The 26249-nt window shown below is 44.6% G+C and overlaps 1 protein-coding gene across 1 annotated transcript in view; it reads left to right on the top strand.

Annotated features, from left to right (window-relative positions):
* CYP11A1 (cytochrome P450 family 11 subfamily A member 1) overlaps positions 1–26249 on the top strand; it is a gene marked incomplete at its 5' end in the record, with an annotated part of 240157 nt that overhangs the window by 189141 nt on the left and 24767 nt on the right. The window contains one exon of the mRNA XM_085646136.1: positions 25298–25464. Within this exon, the coding sequence (XP_085502262.1) occupies positions 25298–25464 (167 nt within the window). The remainder of the gene's footprint in view (positions 1–25297; positions 25465–26249) is intronic.

The raw sequence follows: 26249 nt of genomic DNA on the forward strand, positions 1-26249 counted from the left end.
CATTAACATGTTCAATCTGTTGGATAGGACCTTGGTGAGGATTTTTGAATTGCAATTAATCAATGAGAGTGGACGGTAAGATTCGCATTGATAGGGAGATTTGCCTGGTTTCAGGAGGGAAGTGATCATAGCCTCTCTCATCGTGGTCAGGAGTTGTCCCTCCTCTTTTGCCTTATAGAAAACTGCTTTTAAAATGGGGACAAGCTGTGTCAGATATGTTTTATAAAATTCAATTGTCAGTCCATCACATCCCGGCGGGCGACCTGATTTCATTTGCATGATCGCTGCCATGATCTCATCCTCCTCCAGTTCTGCTCCCAAGAATTCTCTTTGGGAATCTCCCAACCAGGCCAAGGCAGTGTCTTCGAAGTATGCTGGGAGATCAAGTGGTTGCCGTCTATGTGTTGTATATAAGGTTTTGTAATATGTCGTGAAGGTGTGTAGCTGGCTAGAGAGATTCCTGCATGTCTCGCCCTCCGAGTCCTGGATTTCTGCGACATAATTGGAGAATTTAGGTTGTCGGACAAGGTCTGCAATTACTTTTCCCAGGCGGTCTCCCTCCCTGTATTTACGTGCTATGTGATATTTACTATGGAATTTACTTTCACGGGCGGCTGTTTCATTGTAGTCTGTCAACTTTTCTTGTAACTTGGTTCTTACGGAGCCTTCGTCGGTCGGGTCGCAAAGGTCTCGTTCCAGTATTTTAATATCTGCCTCTAATCGACTAAGATAGTTACGGATGTCTTTTAAAATGCCCACACCCTTAGCTGCACATGACCCCCTGATAGTGACTTTGAACGCCTCCCATACGGGGGTGAGACTGGGTTTGGAGTCTGTGATACGTTCGAAAAAATCTTGGATTTCGTGCCCAATTTCAGCTTTAAAGACGGCGTCTAGTAGATGCAATGGGTTTTGCCTACACCTTGAGTAGGGAGAGTGGCTTAATGGAGGAGACAGTACCATCTTCACCGCGGAGTGGTCTGAATATGTCCTTGCTAAATGTGTCTGTGTCTACCCAGCTTCCCATGCCTGTAGACACAAACCAATAATCTGGCCTGGACCATGAGGAGTGTACTGCAAAGTGGTGCGTGCCTTCTCTGGCCAGGGGATATAAGTATCGCCATGCATCTAGGAGATAGTTGTCAGTTATTATTCCTGCTAAATGCTTTTGCATGGTGGTGTAATGTTGCGTGGTTAAGTGGGACCTATCCATTATGGGGGACATTGTTGTGTTAAAATCCCCTCCCAAGAGTAGATACGTGGAGCCCACGGAAAGTATTTTGCCCCATAGGGTGGGGAAGAACAGAGGGTCGTCTACATTGGGGCAATAGCAATTTGCAATGGTAACTTCCTGTGATGCCAGACGTTCCGACATTTGACAGTATCGACCTTGGGGGTCTAGTAGTGTGTCGCCTAATACAAATGGCGTGTTTCTTTTAATAAGAATAGCTACACCCCTGAAGTATGTGGAGTAGGATGAAAAGCACCGATGTGATTTCCATCCATCTGCAAAGTTGCAGTTAGAAGTCAGATCTAAATGAGTTTCTTGCAGTGTGGCAATCTGTACTTGGTGCCTATATAGGTACCCTAACACCTGCCGCTTTTTGCGTGGGTTATTTAACACCCGGACATCCCATGTCATGCAGTGAAGATTAGCCTGCATCTTGGAATCCGTGAGCGTTCAAGCAACTGGAGACCGTGGGACTAGTTATTATTGCTTGAATATCTGAGCAGTAGACATGCATCAGGTTATGGCATTTATCGATGCACAGTGGACACTGTGCTAGGCAAACCACCCGTCCTACCACCCACTTCAACTTCTTCAACTTGCTGGGCATACATTTCCACCACAACATAACTTCTACTGAGAAACACATTGGCTCATATAACAAATTGGCATACAGCCGCAACTGCGTGATTATAACTTATATAGAGGTGTAAAGGGGGATCGCCCGCGTGGGTAAAACTAGGGGGCCCACGTGTCGCCGTCACACCTTGACGCCCTGCCTGACCATAGCCTTGCGCTGGTTGACCAAGTGCTGGGGGGTGGAGAGAGGGGTGAGTGTCTGGGGTGCAGTAGCCTATCGTCTATATTAGTCTGAAGGCTATCAGCAGGGATCATTGCCAATCGAGTTAGCAGCAACCAGCGTCTTTCTGGGTGGTATGTCTATGGGTACATCTGGCTCGCCTGAACGCTACCTTTCTACTCAATTACAAATGGTGGTGACCCAAGCTAGATAGTCTATTCCTGTCCAGTAAGACTAATAACATATTATACCATATTTAGTCCAGCTTTGATAGCAGAGACGCAGATCTGGATCGGGATCTGGCTGAAGCCGCCACAGATGATCTCCCTGAATCCTTTTTAGAAAGTTATCGACCTGTTGAGGGTTGTGGAAAACATACTGCTTCCCTTGATGTGTGACTCAGAGTCGCACCAGATATAACAAGGCGTAGGGGAGTCTCAAGGTTTGCAGCTTCTTTTTCACAGTGGTGAATTTTCTTCTTGCTTCTTGAACATTTTGGGTAAAGTCAGGGTAGAACGCAAGGGTGGTGTTCTCATAGTCTACTGCTTTCTTTTCCCATGCCAGGCGTAACAACGTGTCCCTGTTGTGGTAGTTGAGGAATCTGACTATTACCGGGCGTGGCGGTGCCCCGGGAGGGGGTCGCGCACTCAGGGATCTGTGCGCTCTCTCAAAGACTAAATGCTGGGAAAATGAGTCCGCTCTGAACAGGTCACAGATTAGCTTCTCAATGAAGTCTTCCATGCGGCCAGTGTTGAATGTCTCTGAAAGGCCAAGTACGCGATCAAGGCAGAGTTAGTGTCACAAACACTTCAGAGAAGATAATGAACTTAAATCTGATCTCTCTCGAACTACGGGCCCAATTCACAGAACTAACTTAAGACACAATCCTAAAATTACTACCATTTTGGTATTCACAGAAGGCACTTACTCATTTTGGTATTCACAGAAGGCACTTACTCATTTCGGTATTCACAGAAGTTAGTACTCCTAACTTTAGGACTCCTAAATGCCTTCTGTGAATACCGAAAGTCGTAAAGTTAGGATTTTTCTCAGTTTAGGAGTAGTAAAGTTAGGACTCCTAACTTTAGGACTTCTAAATGCCTTCTGTGAATACCGAAAGTCTTAAAGTTAGGATTTTTCTCAGTTTAGGAGTAGTAAAGTTAGGACTCCCCTTCCCATCTTCCCTCACCTCAGTGTGTGGTGTCCACCCCCAATCTGTAGGAATGCAGGCAATACACGTCCACTGTCTGGAGAGGTGATTGCATCTGTTACTATAGCAACTGGTTGCTAAGTTCTACAGAAGGTCCAGGGCTTCCTTATCAAGGTATGTACTGTGCCCCTTAACCTTCAACTCAAAATCATTTTTTGTGCATGCATCGTGCAGTGAAAATTGTAGTGTATTTGGTATAGGGTGGACAGCCCACACAGACACAAGATAAGGCTCTAATCGATCCATTATTTTAAAAGCCCTCTCTACAACCTTGTTCTTCTACTTCTGGGGAAGCCTATCTCACCCCATGTTGTTCCTGTGCTGCCCTACAACCCTTCCTGTCCAGACCCCATTCAGGAAGTGGTATCTGGTGTCCTAGTTGTGGACCTTATAAAGACTCTGTTTGCAGGGTCCTAATGTCCACACAACATAATCCCTCCTCCCTCCTTAGAGAAAAAGACACATCTCTGATAAGACAGAAGGCTAATACAAAATTTCTCCAAAATATGTGGGTGACTTTTCATATGTTTGCTCTTGTCCTGCGCATTCTGTGAATCAGTCAAGCTGCTCCTGTCATAGCGGGAAGGTGTAGTGTTCATGTTTTGGTGTTAATACAGCTGATATGACGTGTTGCGGGTGATTGCCCTGAGTTAACAGATTGTGATCTGTTGCTTTTGGAATGGAGACAGTTTTCCAACTCTGATGTGTATTTGGGTGGTTGTCTGTATAGACGTTTTCTTGAGCTTGATGTTCCTGATGATTGTGTTGACCTGAGAGATTATGATGACATGCTTTGTGAATCAGTTGAGTCCTCTGGTGGTTTCCTCTGAGGAGTTGTTTTGAATGTTTGCATGGTGATTCCCCTGAGCTAGTAGATTGTGGCAAACTGCTCTGTGATTCAGACTTATGTATATCGGTCTTTCTTTAGTGAGCACCTCTTGATGTTTCTTATGTGCTCTTGCAGCATGGGCCCCTCTTGATAACTGAAGGTTTCTTGTTTTGTTTTGACCAGTGGCGGCTTGCAGAGGGAGTGCTGGGGGACAGTGGGTTGGGACAGGGTGGAGGGGCAGTGGATTCGGACATACGACGGCATGGAGTAAGGTAAGTAAATAAATAAAACTATATACCTTGGGCTCACTGCATCGCCGAGTTGGCGATGCAGCACGCGGAAGGTAAATAGTTTTATTTATTTATTTACTTACCTTACTCCATGCCGTCGCATGTACGACTCCACTACTCCCCTCCACCCTGCCCCTCCCCTGCCCTGCCCCGCCCACCCCACTCTGCAAGCCGCCACTGGTTTTGACTTTTCCTGTCTTGTGATGTTGACAGCTGCCTTTCTCTTCTCCTTTTATGTTTCCTTGGTGTGTTTGTGTGCTGATCTCCACAGGGTGAGTGAATTGCCGGGCCTTCTGTAGTTTGTTTCTACTTCTATTTCTCTAAGTAGTCACTGTCATGTTCTCTCCCACAGTTTAGCCCTTCTTCGGAGGAATCTCTGAGGCTCAGCATCAAGTGTAATTGTTATATCGCTTATCGGTTTTTGCCCTTACTCTTTGCTTCTCTTTCAGTCGATGGTATTTTCTTCACTGGTGTGTGAGACATCTCATTTTTCTTGTTCACTCTTCTTGCACTGAGATGGGATGGTTTTTCTGTGGTCAGCTCCCCAGCTCTGGCCCTCCCGAGAATTTCCTTTAAAGAAAGTGACTTTTGAAGAAGCTTGTATTGCATAGTTGGTGCTTGACAGCCCTCCATTACCCTGAGTCAAATAGCGTCCTCGTTTGTGAATGTGTTGAAAGAGCAGTTTTGCACCAGGTTTTCTAGCCACGCAATGAAATCTGTTAAGGATTTGCCTGCTCCTGACATGCTGAGTTGAAAATTAGGCATTCCTGATCCACGTATTTCTTTGAATTGAAATGGACACAAAGTGTCGTTTTGAGCTTATTGAATGTCTCTGTTACCTTTGCTGAAAATTTCCTAATCGGGCGTCATCCATAATGCCCTACCAGATCAGTCAGAAACTGCCACCTTTGTTTGTCCCTTGGTTCTCCACCTGCTTCAGGAAATTGATCCAGCAACCTTAGCCATCTCTTCCATTTCGGACCCAAACTCTGAGCACCAGCTTGTGTTATGGGGGGTGGCACTTCGATGCAGGGAGTTACATGTGCTGTAAAATTACTAACTTTCTTGCTGATTGCCTGAAGTTCTGTTGTTATTTGCTTGGGACAGGTTTCTCCATGTTGTAGCCTCACACCTGTATTTTGTAACAACTGTTGGTGCAAAGTGGTCTCCTTGCCTTCCCCCCACATTCGCTCCAACGCATGTTGGGGTGGAACATTCTATCGCATTCTGCATACGCTCACCTTTTTAGCAGACCTTGATGTTTTTCATATGTTGTTTGTTTGAGCGCTGCTTCTGAATGTGCCACACTCATGAGGTTGATCTCATCCTCGGCACCAGTTGTAGTGTTTTGGTGTTGTAAATTGGGTTATTGGTAGTCAGGAGTGAAACCCTACTCAAGCAACAACAACAGTCTCTGTCAGGGTGAAACATAAGCAAACACCAAATTAACCTGTGCTTCACAGTATGCTAGTGGAGCATAAGGCAGTCAGGCAAGGTGTAAAGTACTTATGTAGCACACAAATAGTAATAATATAAAAACACACACAAGAAAATACCCCACTAATTTAGAAATATTGAGTAAAATGCAATAAATTATTTGAGAACAAAACGACAAAAACACAATCAGTAGAACCAGAGATATGCATTTGAAAAGTTTTAAGTAAAAACAGTGCCTAACAGCACAAAGCGCCAACTGTGGTTATCTCATTGTGCCTCACTGGAACAAATTAACATGGTCAGGCCGACTATGATGAAGTGCGGGCCACATACAGGGACTGAAGTGCATGAACTCCTGGTTTGGGGAGCATTGTGAGATCCCGTGTCGAGGATGCGTTGCCCAGCGGCGACTCAGAGGAGCTGTAAGACTGTAATACAGAGTCTTGCATCGTTGTTAAGGGTGCCACCAAAGGGGGCTTGTGACGCAAAGCCATGCGTCGCGCTCCCGTCTGTTGCACAAGTATTTATAGCGAAAAGGCTCTTATTTGTATTCCTATTTTGGTGGCTCTAGCCTTCTTTCCCTCTTGTTAGGGCCCAACCGAGTTTCTTTTTATTTACTTTTAGCCAGTAGGCATTTTTTGTCCTAACCATTTGGTGTCTGCAGCCTCCTTACTGGTTTACATGACTAGGTAGTGTCTTTGTGGATTGCTCTCAGACAGTAAGACAAAAGGAGGATAGGTGTTGATAGGATGGGCCACACTGACTCAAGGAGGGAGAGGAGCTATCACCTACCACACTTGCAAATTACAAAGGCTCTGCCTAAACACACGCATAAACGGTTTGTCATTAGTCTTTTGTGTCCCCAGATAAGCTGCAGGTGGTGCAGAGAGGAAGGGGATGCCTGACACTTCACCTTAGGTGGATGAAAACCTCCAGAACCTTCTCCTGCTTCAAAGTGGTCACCGGGTATAAATAATGGACCCTCAGATCCAGCCATTCAGTGCACATAATGACCTGTGGAAGAAGCAGAAGAAAGACTGCTGGGTTGCTTTTGCTGCCCGCCTGTTGAGTGAGAGGGACTGGACAGGGACAGAACAGGCTCTAGCAACCCTGAACCCAGCACCTGGACTCTGCAAGGTGTGATTCCTGCCCTGTTGAGTATTGTCATGCCAGTCCTGCACCCTAGGAAGTGGGCCTGAAAGTGCTCTGCCAGCACAGCTGTGGTTCCGGCAGAACCATTGCTTTCCTTGAAGTGGGATCTCACAGTGCTCTGCAGCCAGAACTAAAGGCGCTCTTGTTCAGTGGGCCTAACTTGGCCCCTGTACCCGGCCTGTGCTCCATTGTGGTCAGACTGAACTTGCAACTTTGTCCCGGTCCAGCATGACCAGATAACCACAGTTGGCACATTGTGCCTTTTGGCACTATTTTCACGTACATCTTTAATATTGCATATCACCAGTTCTACTGATTTGATTTGTGTTGCTTTGGTCCTAAATTATGTGTTAAATTTAACTTTGGGGTTTGCTTGTGACTTCACCCTGACAAGGATTGTGGTTGCTTCTTGAGTAGGGTTTCACACCCTCTCAATCAGTAACCCAATTTCTTACATGCTTCATCTGGGTGAGGTGGGCCAGCATGTAGCTGACCAAATCCTGAAGGGCTTTCTTGGGATCTTGCTGCCATCCCTCCTTCACCAGGCTGAGAGGCTCTCTAACAAGGTGGCCATACAGACTTTCAGAGGAGTTGAATCCAATCCCCTTTTGCAGTACCTCCCTATACCAAATGCATGGCAAAAGGACATCCCACTTCCACCTCAAATCTCTGACAGGCACATGATGAAGGTGTTAAGGGTCCTGTTGAATCTCTAAACAAGCAAATTGGGCTAGGGGTTAATATGGTGTGTAGAACTTGTATGTTAAACCCAACTCATCTGACACGAACTTCATGTACGCTGAAATCAAGTTGATAACACAGTCAGACACTATCTCCTTGGGGAACCCTGAATGGGCAAATAACCCCATCAGTGCTCTGGACACTGTGGGTTCAGTCAGTGTCCTCAGAGGTATAGCCTCCGGGTACGGGGTGGCATGGTACACCAAGACCAGGATGAACCTGTTTCCCAGGGCTGTCTTAGGGTCCAGAGCCCCAACAAAGGGTGGTGCAAATGACTTGAGGGGGAACCAGGGAAGCTATGAGCTTCTCTCCTGAATTCCCACTGGTCTGGCAGGTGGACATGACCTGCAGAACGCATCTATGACAACCATATCCCGGGCCATTAGAAGTGGGTGGCAAGCCTGCCAAAGGTTTTGTCTGCCCCAGATGACCTGCCAGGGAAACATCATGAGCCAGCTCCCGTGGGAAGGCCCTGGACGACCAACACACGGGTTGCACCAGCCTCATTAACCTTTTGCTCACTGTACAGGAGACCATTCTCCCGGTAAATCAAGTGATCAACAGAGGTGTTCCCAGCTGCTTGGGCCTGCTGCCATAGGCCCTCAAGAGTAAGGCAAGGCGTCTACGCTCTGCAGAACACCTCCCTCATGGGAGCACCTTCCTTCTGCCAATTGGTCTTTTCCAGTAGGTTTCCTACAGCGGATATGACCTCCCCTGTAGGTTCCGGCCTGTCAGCCTCAGCCTCCTCCTGGACCTTGGGAATTTAAGGAGCGGGTTTCCCGTGTCCTTAGCTCTTTCTCTTTTTGACAGGTACCTGGGTCATTCTTCCAGGCTCCGGGTCCTCCTGGCTGGTTTCTCAGGTGGCCATGGACCATGTGGTGTGGCACACCCACTCAGGCAACCTCAACATCTCCAGGTGGAACTGGAGTTCCACCTCTTTCCAAATGTTGAGCTTCAGTTCATTATCAGGCAGACTATCTACAGGCCTAGATAGGCTCAGAGCTACCTTCAAGGTACCTGAAATCACCCCCCCCCCCCCTATTGAAAGGGAATCAGAGCCACTGGATAGTGACTCACATGGTTGTCAGCTACTATAACCTGCTATACTACATTCAGGACTACCTGCTCTGAGCGTGCCAAGCCACCACACTCTGCCCATTAATGATAACCCACTGCCTGTACTTTTTGGTATTGTTAGACATATGGGCTCTTGGCACCATTTCTCTGTCACCGAGGGAGAGTAGGGTAACCTCATCACTTCCCCCATATAAACGGGGGCAATCTCATCCCCAAGCACTACAGAAGCTAGCTCCCCCAGTCAGGGGCTAGTACACTGAGTGTCACCCTTGAAGTGCCCAACCTGTTGGCAGTCATGCCACCTAGGGGTAAACTACCCTAAGGACATATGGTCAGGGAATCCATTCTTTTTCTCAGGTGGAAATGGAAATCCAGCTCAATGGAACTACTTCTGCTACTACTTATCTCCCCCCTTTTTCTTCAGGTTAGGACCCTGCCCAAGCTTGTGGTGATCCCACCCCAGATCCCCAGACACCTTCTTGTGGACACCCAGATACTTTCGTGTGGACCCTAGTCTTGAGGCAGCAGTCTGCCTCTTGGCAAGCTCTCTGGGGTCAGTGAGCTTACAATCAATCAAGTGTTGGTGCAGCTCTGCAAAACATTTGCCCCTTGCTGCCAAATTGTACACCCTCTGGTAATATTTTACTTCACTGTCTTTCACCCAACCGTCCAGTGCCTTGCAAAACGAGTCTGCACAATCCACCCCAGACTTTTGTCTGTACTTCTCTTCAGTGAGCCCATACTTTGTGATAAGGGTGTCCTTTATGGGTGATACCTCATCCTGTCCTCCTTTTCTAGGGCCAGTAGGGTGTCCCTCGCTTCGCTAGGTTTGTGCCTCCAGCGAATCGCTCCCCAATCATCCTAAAGGACCCTGTTAATCTCCAGAGCAAACGCATAGGCTTCAAACCACTGTAGATGTCATCTCCCCCAAGTAAGGCACCAGATCCTTTGGAATATGGACCTCCATTGTCTCCAGAGGGCACTGTGGGTATGCTGCCACCATTATAACTGGACTGCACGTCTGATTTCAAGCTCTCTGAGACTTACCTCATGGGCCATACTCCTTTCCTCCATGGCTAGTCTATTTTTCTCCAAGGCTCTCTCAGCATTCCTCTCCTCTACTTCTAACTTGAACATGGCAGTTTTCATCTTAAACTCCCATTCCCTCCTTCCTGTCTGCCAGCTCCTCTGGGGATAGGTCTTTTGAAAATACATTGCTCTTCGCTCTGAAAGGGAGTTCTAATTCAAAAGACAAGTCCTACCCAAGCCCTGAATTCTGCTTCTCAGGACTGGCACCCAGGTTCTGGGTCTCCACATCATCATCCCCATCCTGATTGTCTGTTGCTGTTAGCCATTATTGAGCCTATGACCAGGCCTTCAGAGCTTTCTAAAGCTCCAACGTCTTGGTGACTTTCCTGGTTGGAAGTTCCCTTTCTTTAACGAACTGCACAAGCTCAACCATAGAGCTCCCCAGGTTTGATGAGCTCAATTTCCATTCTTACAGATGTAGCCACCTGTGTAGTCAGAGACTATAACTCGCACCGTCTGTATGCACTGGTTTTACCCTTGCATAGTACATCGATTATACCTTCTGAAATCATAGCATTGATATTAACACTTATGACACGCAACTCATGTTATTTGAGAGAATACAGTGTATAGTAGAGTGGAGAGTTATAATTAATGTATTATGGTGAGTGAGGAGACAACACTGTGTACGGAGGTGCACTACCCATAGTAATTTGAAGGTGTTGCATAAATTATAAATATAAGGTACTAGCATAGGTTTGGAATTTTTAACATTGTGTACTTTAAGTTTGGTTTGTATAAAAATAATAAATAAAGGTGGAGCGTGAATAATAAATTTAAGGTATAACTGTAACTTTAGAATTTCTGATGTTTGTTTTAAAGTTTGCTTTGTATAGAAAGAATAAATAAAGTTTTCCTAGCCATATCAGTGGCTTACCTTTGTTTTTTCATTGAATTAAAATGTTTTTTTTTTTAAAAAAAGTGTTTTGTATAGTCCAGTGGCGTTGAGTGGAGTGTCATAGCATACAGTGGAGTACAGTGTTATAGAGTGGAGGGCAGTGTTGCACTGTACAGAGGTGTGGATTGCAGTAGAGTTGAGAGGTGTAGCGCAGAGTGGAGTAAAATCTCATAAATAAGAGAGGCGTCTTGTACAGTACAGTGGACTACTGTGTTGTACGGTCTTATGGAGTACAGTGTTGTACAGTAGAGTGTAGGGGCATATAGTGGTATAAATGGTTGCATGGTGTAGTATTGGGGCATGGAGTGGAGTACACTGTAGTATAGTGGCACAGAGTGTAGTAGAGTCTTGTAGTTAACCGTTCAGGGGGCTCCCATTGAGCCAAAGACAAATAAATGTCTATATGAACTGTGAGACGACGGGATCCCTCATCACATGTTGCAGGAGGGCCTCATCATTTTGTGTTACGCCTCGACAACAGGCATATGAACACACACAGCACAGCCCTTTCTCTTGCCATCCGTCCACCTGTACGAAAGTTGAGGAGCAGAAAAAAAACATGTCCCTCCCAAAGTGGCCACCACCTCCGTAACAGCTCTCCCGGGGCCCCTGTTTCCTTTGGAAGCTGCATCTCCCAGGCTCGCCTCACCTGCAGGTGGGTGGGTTCAGAACAGGGTCAGGGTGAGAAAGATAGGCCCAGGCACCAAAAAAAACTGGCCCATCAGTGAAATAGATGACTAAAATAGTGGCCCATGTTTGCAAATTGGGATCATTTGAACATGTAAAGACATGCTATATGCATAATTTTCAGGCTTTAGAAGACTGCATGGAATTCAGCTTGTTGCGGGCAATGTTTATTTTGATTAGAGGGAAATCAACCGTAAAATGCAGTCCAGCAGACCATAAAACCCACAAACAGCCAAAAAACGGCCTAGCAAACCAAAAAACAGGCCTACAAACAGCCAGAAAACTGTCCCGCACTGACCTGTCAGATCAGCCCTCCGAGGACTGCCAAATTGCCCTGTGAGCCTGTCCGACCCTGGTTTAGAGAGCTGAGCTCTTATTTTCTCTCTTCTCTGCCCCCTGTTCTTGCATCATGTTGCATGGCCCTGTTGTGATAAGTGAATCCGTCAAACGATCCCATATCATGAGTGATAGCTTCACCCAATCATTGGTTTTTAGCAAGCTGTGCATGCTAAGCATTGTAAACCCAGATTGACTCACAATATTAAAATTGTATTACATATCCAAGCTCACACCATCATCTGGCGTTAGCTGGGAGCACCCTCTGACCCCTGCCCACACTGACTTTTGAACCGTGTAAGCGATGAGCTCAGCCGGCAATTTACCACCATCCTCAGTACCTCGATAATCAGAGCCACCTATCCCGATGCATGGAAACATCCTAAGGTCAAAGCTCTCTTCAAGAAACACTAAGCAGTCCCCATTGAGCTCCAGAACTACTGCCCAATCTCACTGCTTCTGTTCCCCACTAAAGTCCTGAAGAAGGCCAACAACCTCCAACTCACCAAACAACTGGAGGAAACAACCTACTGGACCCTTCCCAATCAGGCTTCAGAGCCAACCTCAGCACCAAAACTGCTCTGATCATCGCAACAGACGACATCTGTCCCCCACTCCACAGAGAAGAGGCCGACCCGATCCTGCTTGACCTCTCCACAGCCTTCAACACTGTCTTTCACCACACTCTCATCGATTGCATTTGTCAGATTGGCCTCAAATATGAAACACTCAGATTAATGGCTTCCTTTCTTACGGGAAACACCCAGAGAGTCCGCCTTCTTCCTTTCACATCCCAAACCAAGTGCACTACCTGCAGCGTCCCCCAAGGGTCATCCCTCAGCCAACCATCTTCAATGTCCACATGATACAACTTGCGGACATCGTCAGATTGCATGAAATTAACATCATCTCCTATGCTGATGACACCCAGCTTGTCCTTTCGCTGAACACACCCCGCTTGTCCTCTCACTGAACACACCCCGATGAAGACCACCTTCCACAAATGCATGAAGAATGTGTCAGCCTGGATGAAAGATAACTGCCTGAGATTCAACAAGGACAAGACTGAAGTCCTGATATTCAGCAAACACATTGCCCTCTGGAAAAACTTCTGGTGGCCGTCGGAACTTGGACCCCCCCCAACTTGAAAGACCACGCCTGCAACCACGACATCATCCTCGACAGCCAACTCTCTATAAATTGCAAGGTCAATGCCGTCTCCCCTGCCAGCTTCCGCATTCTCTTCATACTCTGCAAAATCTTGAATGGCTCCCCATCAACACCAGGAAGACATTAACACAGGCCCTAATCACCAGCCGACTGGACTACAGCAAAGCACTCTATGCAGGCACCACCATCATACTCATGCAAAGACTCCAGAGAATCCCGAACACAGCCGCCAGACTGATCCTCAAACTGCACAAGAGAACCCACATCGCCCAGCTCCTGAAAGACCTCCACTGGCTCCCAGTCCAGAAGAGATGCCATTTCAAGATCCAGATCCACGTCTACAAAGCCCTTCATGACCAAGGACCCACCTACATGAACCACCACCTCCACTTCCACCGACCCCCCAGGAACCTCTGCTCCACACACCTTGCCTTCGCATAGATCCGTCGCATACCCTGATGCCCCACTGTAGTACACTCCCATATCGCCGCCAAAGCCTGGAACACCCTGTCGCTCTACATGGCACCCTCGCTGACCAACTTCAGGAAGGGGTTCAAGACATGTCTCTTTGACTGAGACTTTCAACAAGCACCTGGATACCTTCTCAGGTGCCATGCCGCGCTCTACAAAAATTACCTGATTGATTGTTTGATGTGGTCTTACACTTCAGGGTTACCTTAATGTGTCACATGATCTGGCTGCTATGTACACAGTAACCTCGTAGAGATCTTGCCAGAAATGTCCACAGCATAGGTTTGTTCTCGAAATCAACCTTATGGCAGTGGTAATGCTCCTTCAGCTGTTGCCCGTTATTGTCTGTGCAGTCCAAGATTGCCTCCAGTTTTAGGCGTCTGTGAGCAAACAGAGTCAGCCCCTCCGCTGTGCAGTGCCCAGTCTGCTTCTCCAGCATCTTCCGTGTGGGTTGCAGGCTAGAGAGATGCTTTTAGAGTCGCACTTGGCTGCCATACCAACCATGCTATCATGTCCTTATTCTAGTGGCGTCTCCTCCAGCATAGGCTTGTTAGAACATGTTCAAGAAGGCTGTAGTAACATGGTATCTTGTAATGAGTAGAACTTACTGTGCAGAATGTTTGTGCATCACTTAGAATGTGTATATATGGTAGAACTTTAGAATGTATGAGGTATTACTGCTTGTGTCCTGCTTGGTGCTGCCAGCACCTTTCTTGCTGTACCACTCAACTTGTAATAAAGAAGATTTACCTAACTAAACCCTTGGTGGTTTTCACTACAATTTTTGGCCACGGGCTGGGCAAGAACTCATCGCGTGTGGAGAGTTCTGTTAGCCACGGAGTCAACTTTAATTGGAGGCAAGTGCTCAGACCACGGAGAAGATTTTAAAAAAAGAAAGAAGAAGGAGGCAAAACCACCCACAGGTGACCAGATCCAATCCGTAGTATTGGTGGAAGGCGAACTACAGGGATTTGTCACTTGCGGCCGTCATTTCAAGTAAGTGTTGCGCCGGAAGGCCTTACTTACGGTTGGACAACCACCTTACTTTCAAAGCCCGCATTTAGCACGTTCCACCATTCTGACTTCATTTCAAGGCCCGCATCCAGCGTGCTCCGCTATTCGATCTTCATGGTCCCGCTGTGCCTGTGATGATGACGACACTCTCGTACTGACGCTACTCACGCAAGGTAAATTGATGTCAGAGCGCATAGAGGTCACGCACGGCGGCCATTTTGGAAACAGTGGTTTCCATAGTAACAGTGCATCGGCACTTGGATATATAGCGGAGTTGAGATTTTACAAGCGATTGGACAAGCGTTGATCCGTCTTCACGGGAATAAAGGGTATTTTTCTTCATTACTTACTTTGTACTGTTGATTGCAAGGGTGCTGAGCGGCAAACTTTCACTATTTAGACTGCGATTGTCAAAGTTGAGGGCATACTTACGTATTGCTGTGTGTCACTGCCCCACCACTTCTTCAATAAAGGGACATTTTTACCACTTACAAAGAAGAGGGTTATCTAAAGGATATATACATATATCTGGTTTTTGTACTTTATACCACTGCATTATGTCGATAAGTGCTGGTACAAGAATGGCAGCTGGTGATTTTAGTGGCTCTTCTATGCACATTAATAACCCAAGAGAATTCTTAGCTGTTCCATGGGAACCAATTGTTGCGTGGAGCGACTGGAAGGATTACTTTCTCAACTACATTGCAAATCTGATGCACACAGAATGAGGGTAGAGGCTATAGATACCGCACTTGACAAATGAACAGTGTTTTCTTTCAATAAAGCTCTTACAGTGCAAAGAACCAAGGAACACTGCCCTCTATGCTCCTCATCAGGACAAAAGCCCTGTTACAACATTTCATTCAAAAGGGTTCAGCACCGTTCTAGAATAGTCAGTGAGTGTTCAAAGAAATGTTCAAGACGTCAGTCATTTTCTTGAGAAGATTCTCTTTTTTTATTATTTTGCAGTCACATGGAAATGAAGAGTCATATTCACATTTGAAATGAAGGATCTTAGCCAAGGCTAAGATCCTTCATGTCAAATGTGAATATGACTCTTCATTTCCATGTGATTGCAAAATAATAAAAAAAGAGAATCTTCTCAAGAAAATGACTGACGTCTTGAACATTTCTTTGAACACTCACTGACTATTCTAGAACGGTGCTGAACCCTTTTGAATGATACATTGCAAATCTGGAAGATTTAAGTGAAACCTTCTCTCCGGAAAGAAAAAAAAGAATTCCTATGTACTGTTTAGGTCCTGAAGGACTACATTTGTATAATGAGTTACACAAGCATGAAAGGGTTGGGGGAGATGTTGATGTATTCAAAGCTGCTATTCTAGATCTTGATGACCACTTTTCTCCCACTGTTTTCATAGCGGTAACAAGACATGCTTTCTTTCAAAGGAAGCAGGAAAAACACAAGAGTATCGAAGAGTACCTATCTGCATTAAAGAAACTGGCAATCAAGTGCAGATTTGCTCAGTTACATGATGAGTTTGTCTGGGATCAAGTTGCAGGATAGGTTATGGGTGGAAGTCGAAGGTGCTTTAAAAGAAATTGTAATGGTTAAAAAAGCTAAGTTATCAGAACATTGCGCTAAAGCTACTTTATCTCACGATAAAAAGGATGTGGAGGTTGTGATTAAGATCTCTGAGGGCAGAGTCAGTCTCAAAAGTAACAGAGATCTCAAAGCTGATGGTAAAAGAAAAGAAAAGTTTGATTTTAGTAGAGTCGGCAATCTAGTATGTTACAGGTGTGGTAGTTGTTTTCACTCAGCTAATTTTGATAAGTGTCCTGCTAGATCCTCCAAATGTCTGGAATGTGGCATTGTTGGACACTTTGCAAAGGTCTGTAGAAAGAAAGCCAGTAAAAAAATCAAAAGTGAAGTAGCTTGCGTACAAGAAGTAGAACCTGACAGTTGCTCTACTTTGAGTGATGGCGAGGTACAAACGCAGTTCAACATGAAAAAGAATGTCGTACTGAACATTTCTGATAATTGCTCAGCTAAACTTATGTGTCAAGTCTCCTCGGGGGATGTCTCCATTCAGTTGGCTGCTGATTCTGGTTCCCCTTGCATCATCATTGCTCAACATGTATGGGAGCAGCATTTCACTTCCTGTATTGGTAGTTGGTTGGAACTTTGTGACATTAAACCTGAAAGCTATACAGGAGAGAGGATCGATATTCAGGGTTTCAGAGTGCTTGTGTTTTGATTCAAGGGTAGGCACTCTACAGGCAAATTATATGTTGCTAAAGAAGGACGATCCATCCTGGGATGGAAAGATCAGAAAAACCTGAATATCATTCTTGACCCCCAATGGCAAGGAGCAGGTACTCATTTCTTGCGTCAGCGAAAACACTAAAAAATGGGTATTAGAAGAGTTTCATGCTGTCTGTTCTGGCCAGATGGGTAAGCTTAAAGGATTTACTCATCAAATTCGACTAAAGGTAGGTGCCGTGCCAAAAGTACATAAAGCACACAAGAAACCTTACATATTTAGAGTGGAAATTAAGCCAGAACTGGACAAATTACTAGATGCCAATGTCATTAAAACTGTTGAAACCTCAGAGTGGGTTTCTCCATTGGTCGTTGCCCGCAAGGCCAATGGAAAGACCCACTTATGTGTGGACTTGAGATACTTGAATAACAGCATACTAGTAGATCAATTCCCTCTTCCTAGGATCGATGAGATGCTGTCCCTTACACGTAATGCTAAATGGTTTCCTACACTGGATTTTGTCCGCTGCATACCATCAAGGTGTTCTTGATCACCTTCGGTATGTGTAAGGGCATCAGAGGACAAAGAGTGGTCTTCCTTTACCTAGTGGGTCCCTAACCTAGGAATCCTTCTAACTCTTCTTTTTCTCTTTTTTGAGGGCATGAGTGACTGTTTGCACCTGGCCTTAGGAACAGTGTCCTCCTGTTGGTTTACACATAGTCTAGGGAGCGTGGACACTGGACCTTTCATAGCTCCCGGATCCCCCCTCTTTTTGTTATATAGAAAAGTAAATCTCACCATGATGCTACTCTCAGGGAAGTTCTAAAGATTTTAGAAGTCAATGGTTTAGCTGCAGAAGGCAGCAAGTGTAAGTTTGCAGAGAACACTGTTAGGTATTAGGGCATGAGATTTGTGATACAGGCATCAAACACAAAGCTAAACTAGTTGGAGCTATTGTCAATTCCCCCACACCCAAGTCCAAAGATGAACTCAGTTCTTTCTTGGGTTTAGCTGAATTCTATTCAAAATTTGTCAAGCAATTTTCGCAAAAAACCTACGAGATGCGTCGATTGATGAAAAATAGGACCCTGTTTGCCTGGAGTGATGCATGTCAAAGTGCATTTCAAGAAATAAAAACTGCCATTGCTAACGCTCCTACATTACAAAGTTTTGACCCATCTGCAGATACATTTGTCACCAAAGATGCAAGTGGTACTGGGATGGGAGGAGTTTTCTCAAAATTGTCTACGCAAGGTGTGAAGGCGGTAATAGCCTTTGCCTCACGTTCGCTCTCCCCATGTGAGGAGAAATATTCTGTAATTGAACGGAAGACGTTAGCTTGTGTAGGGGCAATGGAACATTTTCGGAAATTTATTTGGGGGAAAAGTTCATTCTCCGTTCCGATCACAAACCCTTGACAAAATTGCTAACTACTGAAGGTTTGTGGAGAGCTTCAGCAAGAATAGCAAGTTTGTTCATGAGACTCCAAGATTTTGTCTACGAAGTGCAGTATGTCCCTGGAGTTAAGAATGTGATTGCATACTTCCTTAGAAGACTATCTCTGCCGCTTAGGGAAGTTGATCATAGTTCGTGGAATGACTATTGTGTGGCAGGATTTTTTTCTGATTCATGTGGTTTGCTCGTGGATGAGTGGGAACAAGAAGTTGCAAAGAATGAAATCCTAAAGGTGGTGAAAGACAAAATCGGCAATGGTTGGTCCACCCAGTGTAAAGCCGATCTACAAATTAGAGCATTCTGGGAGGTCAGAAACGAATTAAGCATTGGTGGGGAGATTGTGTGTCGTGGTGAGAAAATCATTCCTCCTAAAGGAATGCGACAGAAAATTATCAATATTGGGCATGAGGGACATACCGGTGTTTACAGAACGAAGAAACATATTAAAGCCCTGTATTGGTGGCTCAAAGTTGATTTAGAGATTGAAAGACTTGTTTGTGAGTGTGTTAGTTGAGAATCAACTGACAAAAGTCAAAAGACTCTCAATCCACCTATGTCTTCCTTGAGTTGTCCCAAGTTACCTTGGGAAGAATTGCCCTTAGACATCATGGGGCCAATTGTCTGGCAGGATGGACTCTGTAAGCATGTCTTAGTTTTGGTCGACCTATTTTCCAGGTGGATTGAGGTGAAGGTTGTTGAACAAATTGGAACAGCTGCGGAGATTCAATTTCTTGATGAATGTTTTATTAGAGAAGGATTGCCTGCTTCTATTTTAACCAACAATGGTGTGCGGTTCAAGTCTGACGTCATGAAAAAGTTCATGGAGGTTTTCGGCATACACCAGAGATTCATATCTCTTTACCACCACACGGGTAATTCCGTGGTAGAAAGGGTCGACAGAGTCAAAAAGGGGGTATTACAATTAGCCAGTAAAGAGAAGAAGAATTGGAATGCAGAATTAGACAAACTTATATGGTCTTACAGAATTACTATTCATGATACGTGTGGGGAGAGTCCCTTTGGACTTATGAGAGGGAGATTTCCTAACTGCAAGATCAATCCCAGTTGGATGGGTAGAAGTAAGAAGTACATATGGGACAGCCCAAAAGTTAGAGAATGCATATATAATTCGCAGAGTAAAACCAAAATGTATTTTGACACAAACCATGGCACCAAGGATGTATTTTTGAAGGTTGGTCAATTAGTAAGAATCGAAAGTGCAAAGAAGGCTGGGAAATTGCAGCCTCGCTTTTCTGAACCCAGGACTGTCACTAATGTTATGCGCAACACTGTTATGTTGGATGATGGTAGTGTCCAGAACATGAGCCGTGTTGCTTTGACACCACAACAACCTTCGTTGTCTAGCAAAATATCCAAGGAAAGGAGAGAATGTGTTGATTACTGGTGGTTAAGTCCAATCACTGGTTCTGATTTGTTGACAGGAGGTGGAACCACACACAGTGATTTTAACACTGAATTGGTTTCTGGGGGAGTGCAAGATCCTGTTGTTCAAGATCTTTCCACACCTTTGTGTGGAGCAGAACTGGTTAATGGGAAAGGAAGCATACCTGTGTCCACTAGGTATGGAAGGTGCATTGTTACACCAAAATCTTTGCACGATTTTGTTTGCAATTAAATGGATCTTCTGTTAAAGTAGTCCCATCCTTAGGGGACCATTGTTGTTAAATGTTTTTTTGTGTGTTTTGTTTTGTTTTCTTCTTTTCTTTTGTTTATTTAATTGAAAAGGGTGATGTGTAGTAACATGGTATCTTGTAATGAGTAGAACTTACTGTGTAGAATGTTTGTGCATTACTTAGAATGCGTTCATATGGTAGAATTTTAGAATGTATGAGGTATTACTGCTTGTGTCCTACTTGGTGCTGCCAGCACCTTTCTTGCTGTACCGCCCAACTTGTAAAAAAGAAGATTTACCTAACTAAACCGTTAGGGGTTTTCACTACAAAGGTTGATTTTGTTTTCCTGTGGAAAAGTTTTTCGAATTAATACTTTTTTGCATCATTAATAACATGTATGATGCATTCTGACACATGGTTCTGCAGACATAGACTGATTGCTTAGTGGTCTATTTTCACTGCAGTAGTTGATCTGTTAGTGCAGAATTTCCTATGGCGGGGATACAAATTGCAACAAGTATCCATGTTTTGTGTTCCTTTACTCGTATTATTCATTCAGAGAAAGTCTTATTGTTAAATATTTCATATTTATCTCTAGATGATATTATCATAGAGGGTGTTGAAAAATGATTACCTAATTTGGATGGTGCTTATGTGTTATGTTAATGACGTTTATGTTTCTTGTATTCTGATTTATTAAAGAAATTATACATTCCCTGCAGTACTATTAATATTCTATAGAAGAATTGAGTATTAAAGCCCCTCGATTTGGGGGGAGAGCCAGGAGATTTTCCTATTCTTCTAGGGATTCTGTCCATCTATTTACTGATTTTGCAACTCATTTCTAATTTTGCACATTCTGTATATTTGCTTTTGAGATTCTTCATAGCATTTGCTCTGAATCGCCTATTTTTCGCCTATTTTTAGATCGAGCCTAGCGTTTCAGCACGCATGCACTGTTCGCTGTGCGAGGCATGCCGTAGTAGAGAATAGTGTGTTAGCCCCACCCACTCTCTGCCCATACTTTTCATTGGCTGGTGTCATTGTCCTTGCTAAATGTATGCTTCTGATTCATTATGAGGCTTGTTAGTCCTGCCTTGTTACCACCTTGTCTCCATTTATTACCGCTCATGGTGACTGGCCCTTTTACTTCGGATGTTACACGGTCCCTCTTCTTTAGTCTCTGAGCACTATTTACTTTAATGAGTTTCTCCTGTAGGCACAACGTGCTCTGCTTACATTGAGCGCGCCATACGCGGACAATACTGGCATAGGTCTCGCATTTAAATGCAACACCTATTGCATTGGAAATATCTTTTTTCCTGCCTGCAGCGCTCTCCCCCATTGCTTTTTATTTATTTAACTAGCGCAGCAAGCCTCAGTTGGATTTCTGGCAGCCATGCCTTTCCTTTCTCAGTTGTAGACAGAGGCATTCCGCGAAAGTCTGTTCCGTGCACTTCCCCCCCTCCTCGCCCACTTGTTTATGAGATGCAGAGGAGCGCCTGAGCCCCTAATTAACCAGAAACAGAGCTTCAAATGCCTAAAATGACCATATCAGGCGATCCAATTGTGAAAGGATGTGCTCTTCCTGAAGGGGGATCCGTAAAGCTGGAAAATGAGAAAAAAACGTGGCTTTCTGTAACACAGGAAAAATAAATTTGCCATGCAGTTGCAACAGTTTATGTCTGCTTTTTGCAGGTAAAATGGTGAAGGGCAGCTCAACATTGTTTTTTAGGACAAGCTGCCCCCCACTCTCCACCCATATTATTGATTGACTTCTGCAGCCACGGCCCGTATAGGGCATGCTACCGGGGCGGTGACGTGGGGCGGGGAAGGGGCAGGGTGGGGGTTGTAAAATGCGGCATACGACCGATTTCAGGTAGGTAACAAAAAAACAAAAAAACATTTGTTGTTGCGCGCGCTGCATCGCATTTGGCGATAACACACTGCTACTGCGAATTTATTATTTATCCAAAGCGGCAGTCTGCCACAACTCAAGTTTTAATTTTTTGGAGGGAGAATTATTAAATGGGTAGAATATGAAAAGGAAAAAGTGATCATCATTCTAGGACATAACGCACGATGAAATATGAAATGGCTATGTAATGAAATAACACTACATAAGTGAAGTTCTGGCTTTGACATATAAATTCAGCAAAAGACAATATCTCATCACAGTAGCAGTTGCTGTCTTATCTCGGACAGCCGAACTCTACCACAATGCATCCTATAACAGCAAAAGGGAGGACACTCACCCTCTTTCTCCATGCACAACCTCTATTGGTCCCTATTTACAGGCCCTGTCCAATTCACAAAGAAGAAAGTTATTCATTCTTTTTCCCTGGCCTCAGATACATAACCGGTAGCAGGACAGAGATTCCCTCATGTTATCCCACCCCACTCTCTATTGGATAGCACACCACTTCACAGCTCACTCACAAGTCCTTTTGCTGACTCCCATAACCTTATGACAAGGCCTATTTATTCCTATAGCCCACCATGTACCTTAGCTTAGCCCAGACAGACCCCTTTAGAGACAGACAGTGGCACAGATCCTAAATCTCTGAGTTCGTTGTGCAACAAGGTGTGCAGTCACATCTTGCCAAGTGGGGTTGGGAACAATCAGGGAGCTCTATGCATTCCATGTCTTTTCACTATGTCTATTAAAGATTGTGCAATGCAACTCAGTTTGTCGATTTACGACAGGAAGTTGCTAGTTCTTCAATATTATTGATTGCAAACAAAAACGCAATATCTCCTTTATATAACCAAGCAAACTGGCCCTATTTCACCCGAAATGCACAAAATTAGTGTAGATGAGTTAGTTATTTAGCCAGGAACAAGAAAACCAGAGGGAGACTACACAAAGTAAAAGAGCACACAAACTATCTGGAACAATTACATGGAACTACCTCCCTCAAAAGGAACGCAAGATACACCTAATTGTGAATTCTCTGGGCCTTATTTATGAGGCCTTGTGTCACTTTTACGCCACTGGTGCGTCACTTTTTGTGATGCACCAGCGGCGTAAAAAATGTGCCTTGTTTCACCATATATACAAAGTGACGCATCTATGTAGATGCGTAACTTTGTAAACCCCTGCGCCACATTATACCTGCACCAGGTATAATGTATGCGGGGGGGCTGTTCTGATGCAAGAAAGGGTCATAGAAGTGATGCAGTGAAATCTATAAGACATTGTGTGCGCCATGCACGCTTTCACTTTGCAATGGCGGCTGCTTCTTTGCAGTGCAATCGGTCTCACATTAACAAGAGTTTGAGCTATTGGCATTCAAAATGATAATAGCTTTTATTCATGTGTTAATTTGCAAAACAGAAAAATAAAATGCAAAGTCATTTACAATGCCAATAGTTTAAACTCTTACAAATGTGAGACCTCTTGCATTGCATATGCTTGTTCATTTTTGTAATTCAACCCTTTAACTTTCCCTCTATCTAGAACTCAATTATTGAGTAGCCCCATTACTTTTTAAAATTGTCTTACTCTGCTAATTTGATGTTCAGGGAGGTGCCTTAACGCAAGGAAACATTGTCTCATGAAATTGAGGTTTAACACCGTCTCTGTTTCGGTAATCTGTGTGAGATTCGGATTAGGTAAATTTAGGGTTTATACATTTTTCGGTACGGTCTTGCTTCCATACTGCCTATTACCTCTGCAGTGCATCATCTGTCTCTTCGCAGAAGAGCTCTCTGCTGACTATCTAGCCCACTCCCTGGGAAGATTTCCTTCCTCACAAACAGAGGCCACTTACAAGCAAAAATAAGGAAGAGACAATATGCACTGAGCAATTTAAGTAACAGAAATAATGGAAAGCAAATATCTACATTAGCAATAGCAAAATAATATAACTGAGAAGCATTTAACTTAATTCCAGATAAGAAGGTAAATATGAACCCCATATACAAAGTTCTGATTACAGTATTATGTAGCGGCGGCTCCTCCTCTAACGCAGAGGAGCTTCGCCCCACAAGAAAAATAAAATGATAATAACGCCATGTTTCCCCAGCAGCCCTGTAGGTGCGGGCGGGCAGTGGTTGGCTGCCTACAGAGCAGGGAATGAGTCGTAGGTACTCTCCAAGTGTTCATGAGTTTAGCCGGCCGTCTTGAGCAGGCCAAACAGGCAAGCGCACTTTGCATGTTTTCCACTGGCTGTAATGCACAGCCTGGGTGGAGAGCATGCACAGGCTTCCAGCCATCTCAGCACCGAACCACGGTGCTCAGACCAATCACGACGCTGCTATCAGCAGTGTTGTGATTGGCCAGGAGAGTCTCGGAGCCTTTGTGCTTCCTGGTTCCTGAGTCGTGGCAAGAAGGCCGGAGGAGAGGCAGCCGCTGGTAAAGTAAGTTTAATTTTCCTTTTTCCCCTATTTACTTTTTTTTTTACACCCGCTCCACCACTGCTGCCCCATAGCAGCTGCTACTGATATTATGTTACGTCTACTAGTTTTGTCAGACTATGCCAAGGTCATAAACAGTTCTGGGTAATATTTTTAACTCACTAAGGTGATCGCCCCAATTCCTCAGTTTTAACAAAAGGCACATGGTAAGCAATAAAATACCCAGCTTAAGACATATTATGGGAAAACAACTGGTCTTCATGTTTTGTCAAATGTGTCGGAGACTGGTGAGGGAAGATGAGATGAGATGCCTTTTAGCTGTGTCTTTTGGAAATCCGTACACAAAGATCCAATGGAGGGGTTTGCGACAAGGCTATGAGATATCTCTAAGTTAAAATATCACCTCCCACGTCACAACCTGTCACTTTGGCGTTACCCTTATAATGCGTGCTACAGATGTTTCAACTTGAGGTGATCGGAGTCCATGAAACTATGAATTTCACCACCAAATAGTGCCACTTTGGGATGACATTCATCAGGAGTGTAGGTATCAGTGATGGCACCGGGGCTAAATGACATGAGGGGCCGACTGCATTTTATTTATAATTGTCTTTTACTACAAAACTAGGGGCTGTAGAGGCCAATCCCTTTGCTTGCATTATGGCCTCATTAACCTTTGCTATGAGCGACATTCACTTTTCCTAAAACCAAAGATGTTGTACCTACATGTTGGAAAAATGTGACGCACACACCAGTGGCGTAGCAAGGTCAGGTTGTACCCGGTGCAGAAAATTTCTCGTCTCCCACGGCTTCACAAAATGGCAAAAATATGTGTTTAAAACACATATTTTTTCCCTTTTGTCACCCCTCTCAGTGATGACACCCGGGGCGGCCCGCAACCACCGCACCCCACTTCCTATGCCACTGGTGCACGCCATGCGTTGCTCCGAGCATGTTTTATAAGCATTCATTTTATCTATGTTTGCTTGAAGTTTTGTGGGATGTGGCCTAAGAATTTATTTTCTGCTGCCATGTGCTTGTGGATCAGATCTGGCTCTTAATGTTTACTTCTGACTAGTACACAATATAGCTGAATTTGTTGATTTAAAGATTTCAATTCTTCTTCGAGCAGGTTTTTTATTTTAAGAAGCTTTGTTTCACTGAGCTGAAGTTTTTAGGAATCCCTCTTTCCACAGACCTCAATGACCTTGCAATGGACGTTGTATGAGCTGGCTCGCTGCCCAATGGTCCAGGACAAACTACAGGCAGAGGTTCTCACAGCAAGGGCAGAAGCCCAGGGAGACATGTCGAAAGTGCTGAAAAGTGTCCCTCTCGTAAAAGCTGCCATTAAGGAAACTCTCAGGTATCGCGCATCCTGCACATTTCACCACACCTTACACACATCCAAAGCCTTCATGAATACTCTCATCCTGGTGTCCTGTTCTGGATTGTTTTCTCTTCACAGCACTGGCAAGCACACCACTCTGCATAAAAGACAGCACTTGGCATCAGGCTATTAACCTCATCTTTATTAATTTCTGAGCTTTTATACATGGCCTACTGATGTGGAGCTACTCTCCACACATCCTATTCTCTCTGCTTCCCTCAATGTAGTAAGAGGGAAAACTAGTACTTCTTGTCTCCACCCAGGAAGTTCCTGGCATCTCATTTCTGTCTGGATCAGCTAGACCGCTGACCTACTTATATAACAATGTCCTTTCCTGGAGGACATGACACCTGGTTATAACAGGTGACTGTATCAGGCTCCTCCTTCATCTTCCCCTATGGTCATTCCACATACAGCATGAAGTTATCAATTTTGTACTTTGACCCTATTAGTCTTAGAAGAATCTTAATGAGATGGCAATAAGTAAATGCTCCTTACTCTAAGATTTAAATCGGTGAATGACCCTACTCTTTACGAACTAGAACAGTCGGTCATCTACTGTTTGCCCACTAGCACACAGGGTAGCATATCCTCTGCTACTTCACGACTACACTTCCCAAAATAGGCCTTTTAACCACTGAAATGTCCTGTAATTGGAAACAAGACCAATCACCGACTTTGAAGCTTAAGAGAAGCTGCTCAACTAGGACATCGCTTTCTAAAGGTAACCCTCTGACATTCCAACTCACTGAGTATCCCGG

The sequence above is a fragment of the Triturus cristatus genome, chromosome 3_1 (assembly GCF_964204655.1).
Source record: "Triturus cristatus chromosome 3_1, aTriCri1.1, whole genome shotgun sequence".
Taxonomy (NCBI): Eukaryota; Metazoa; Chordata; class Amphibia; order Caudata; family Salamandridae; genus Triturus; species Triturus cristatus.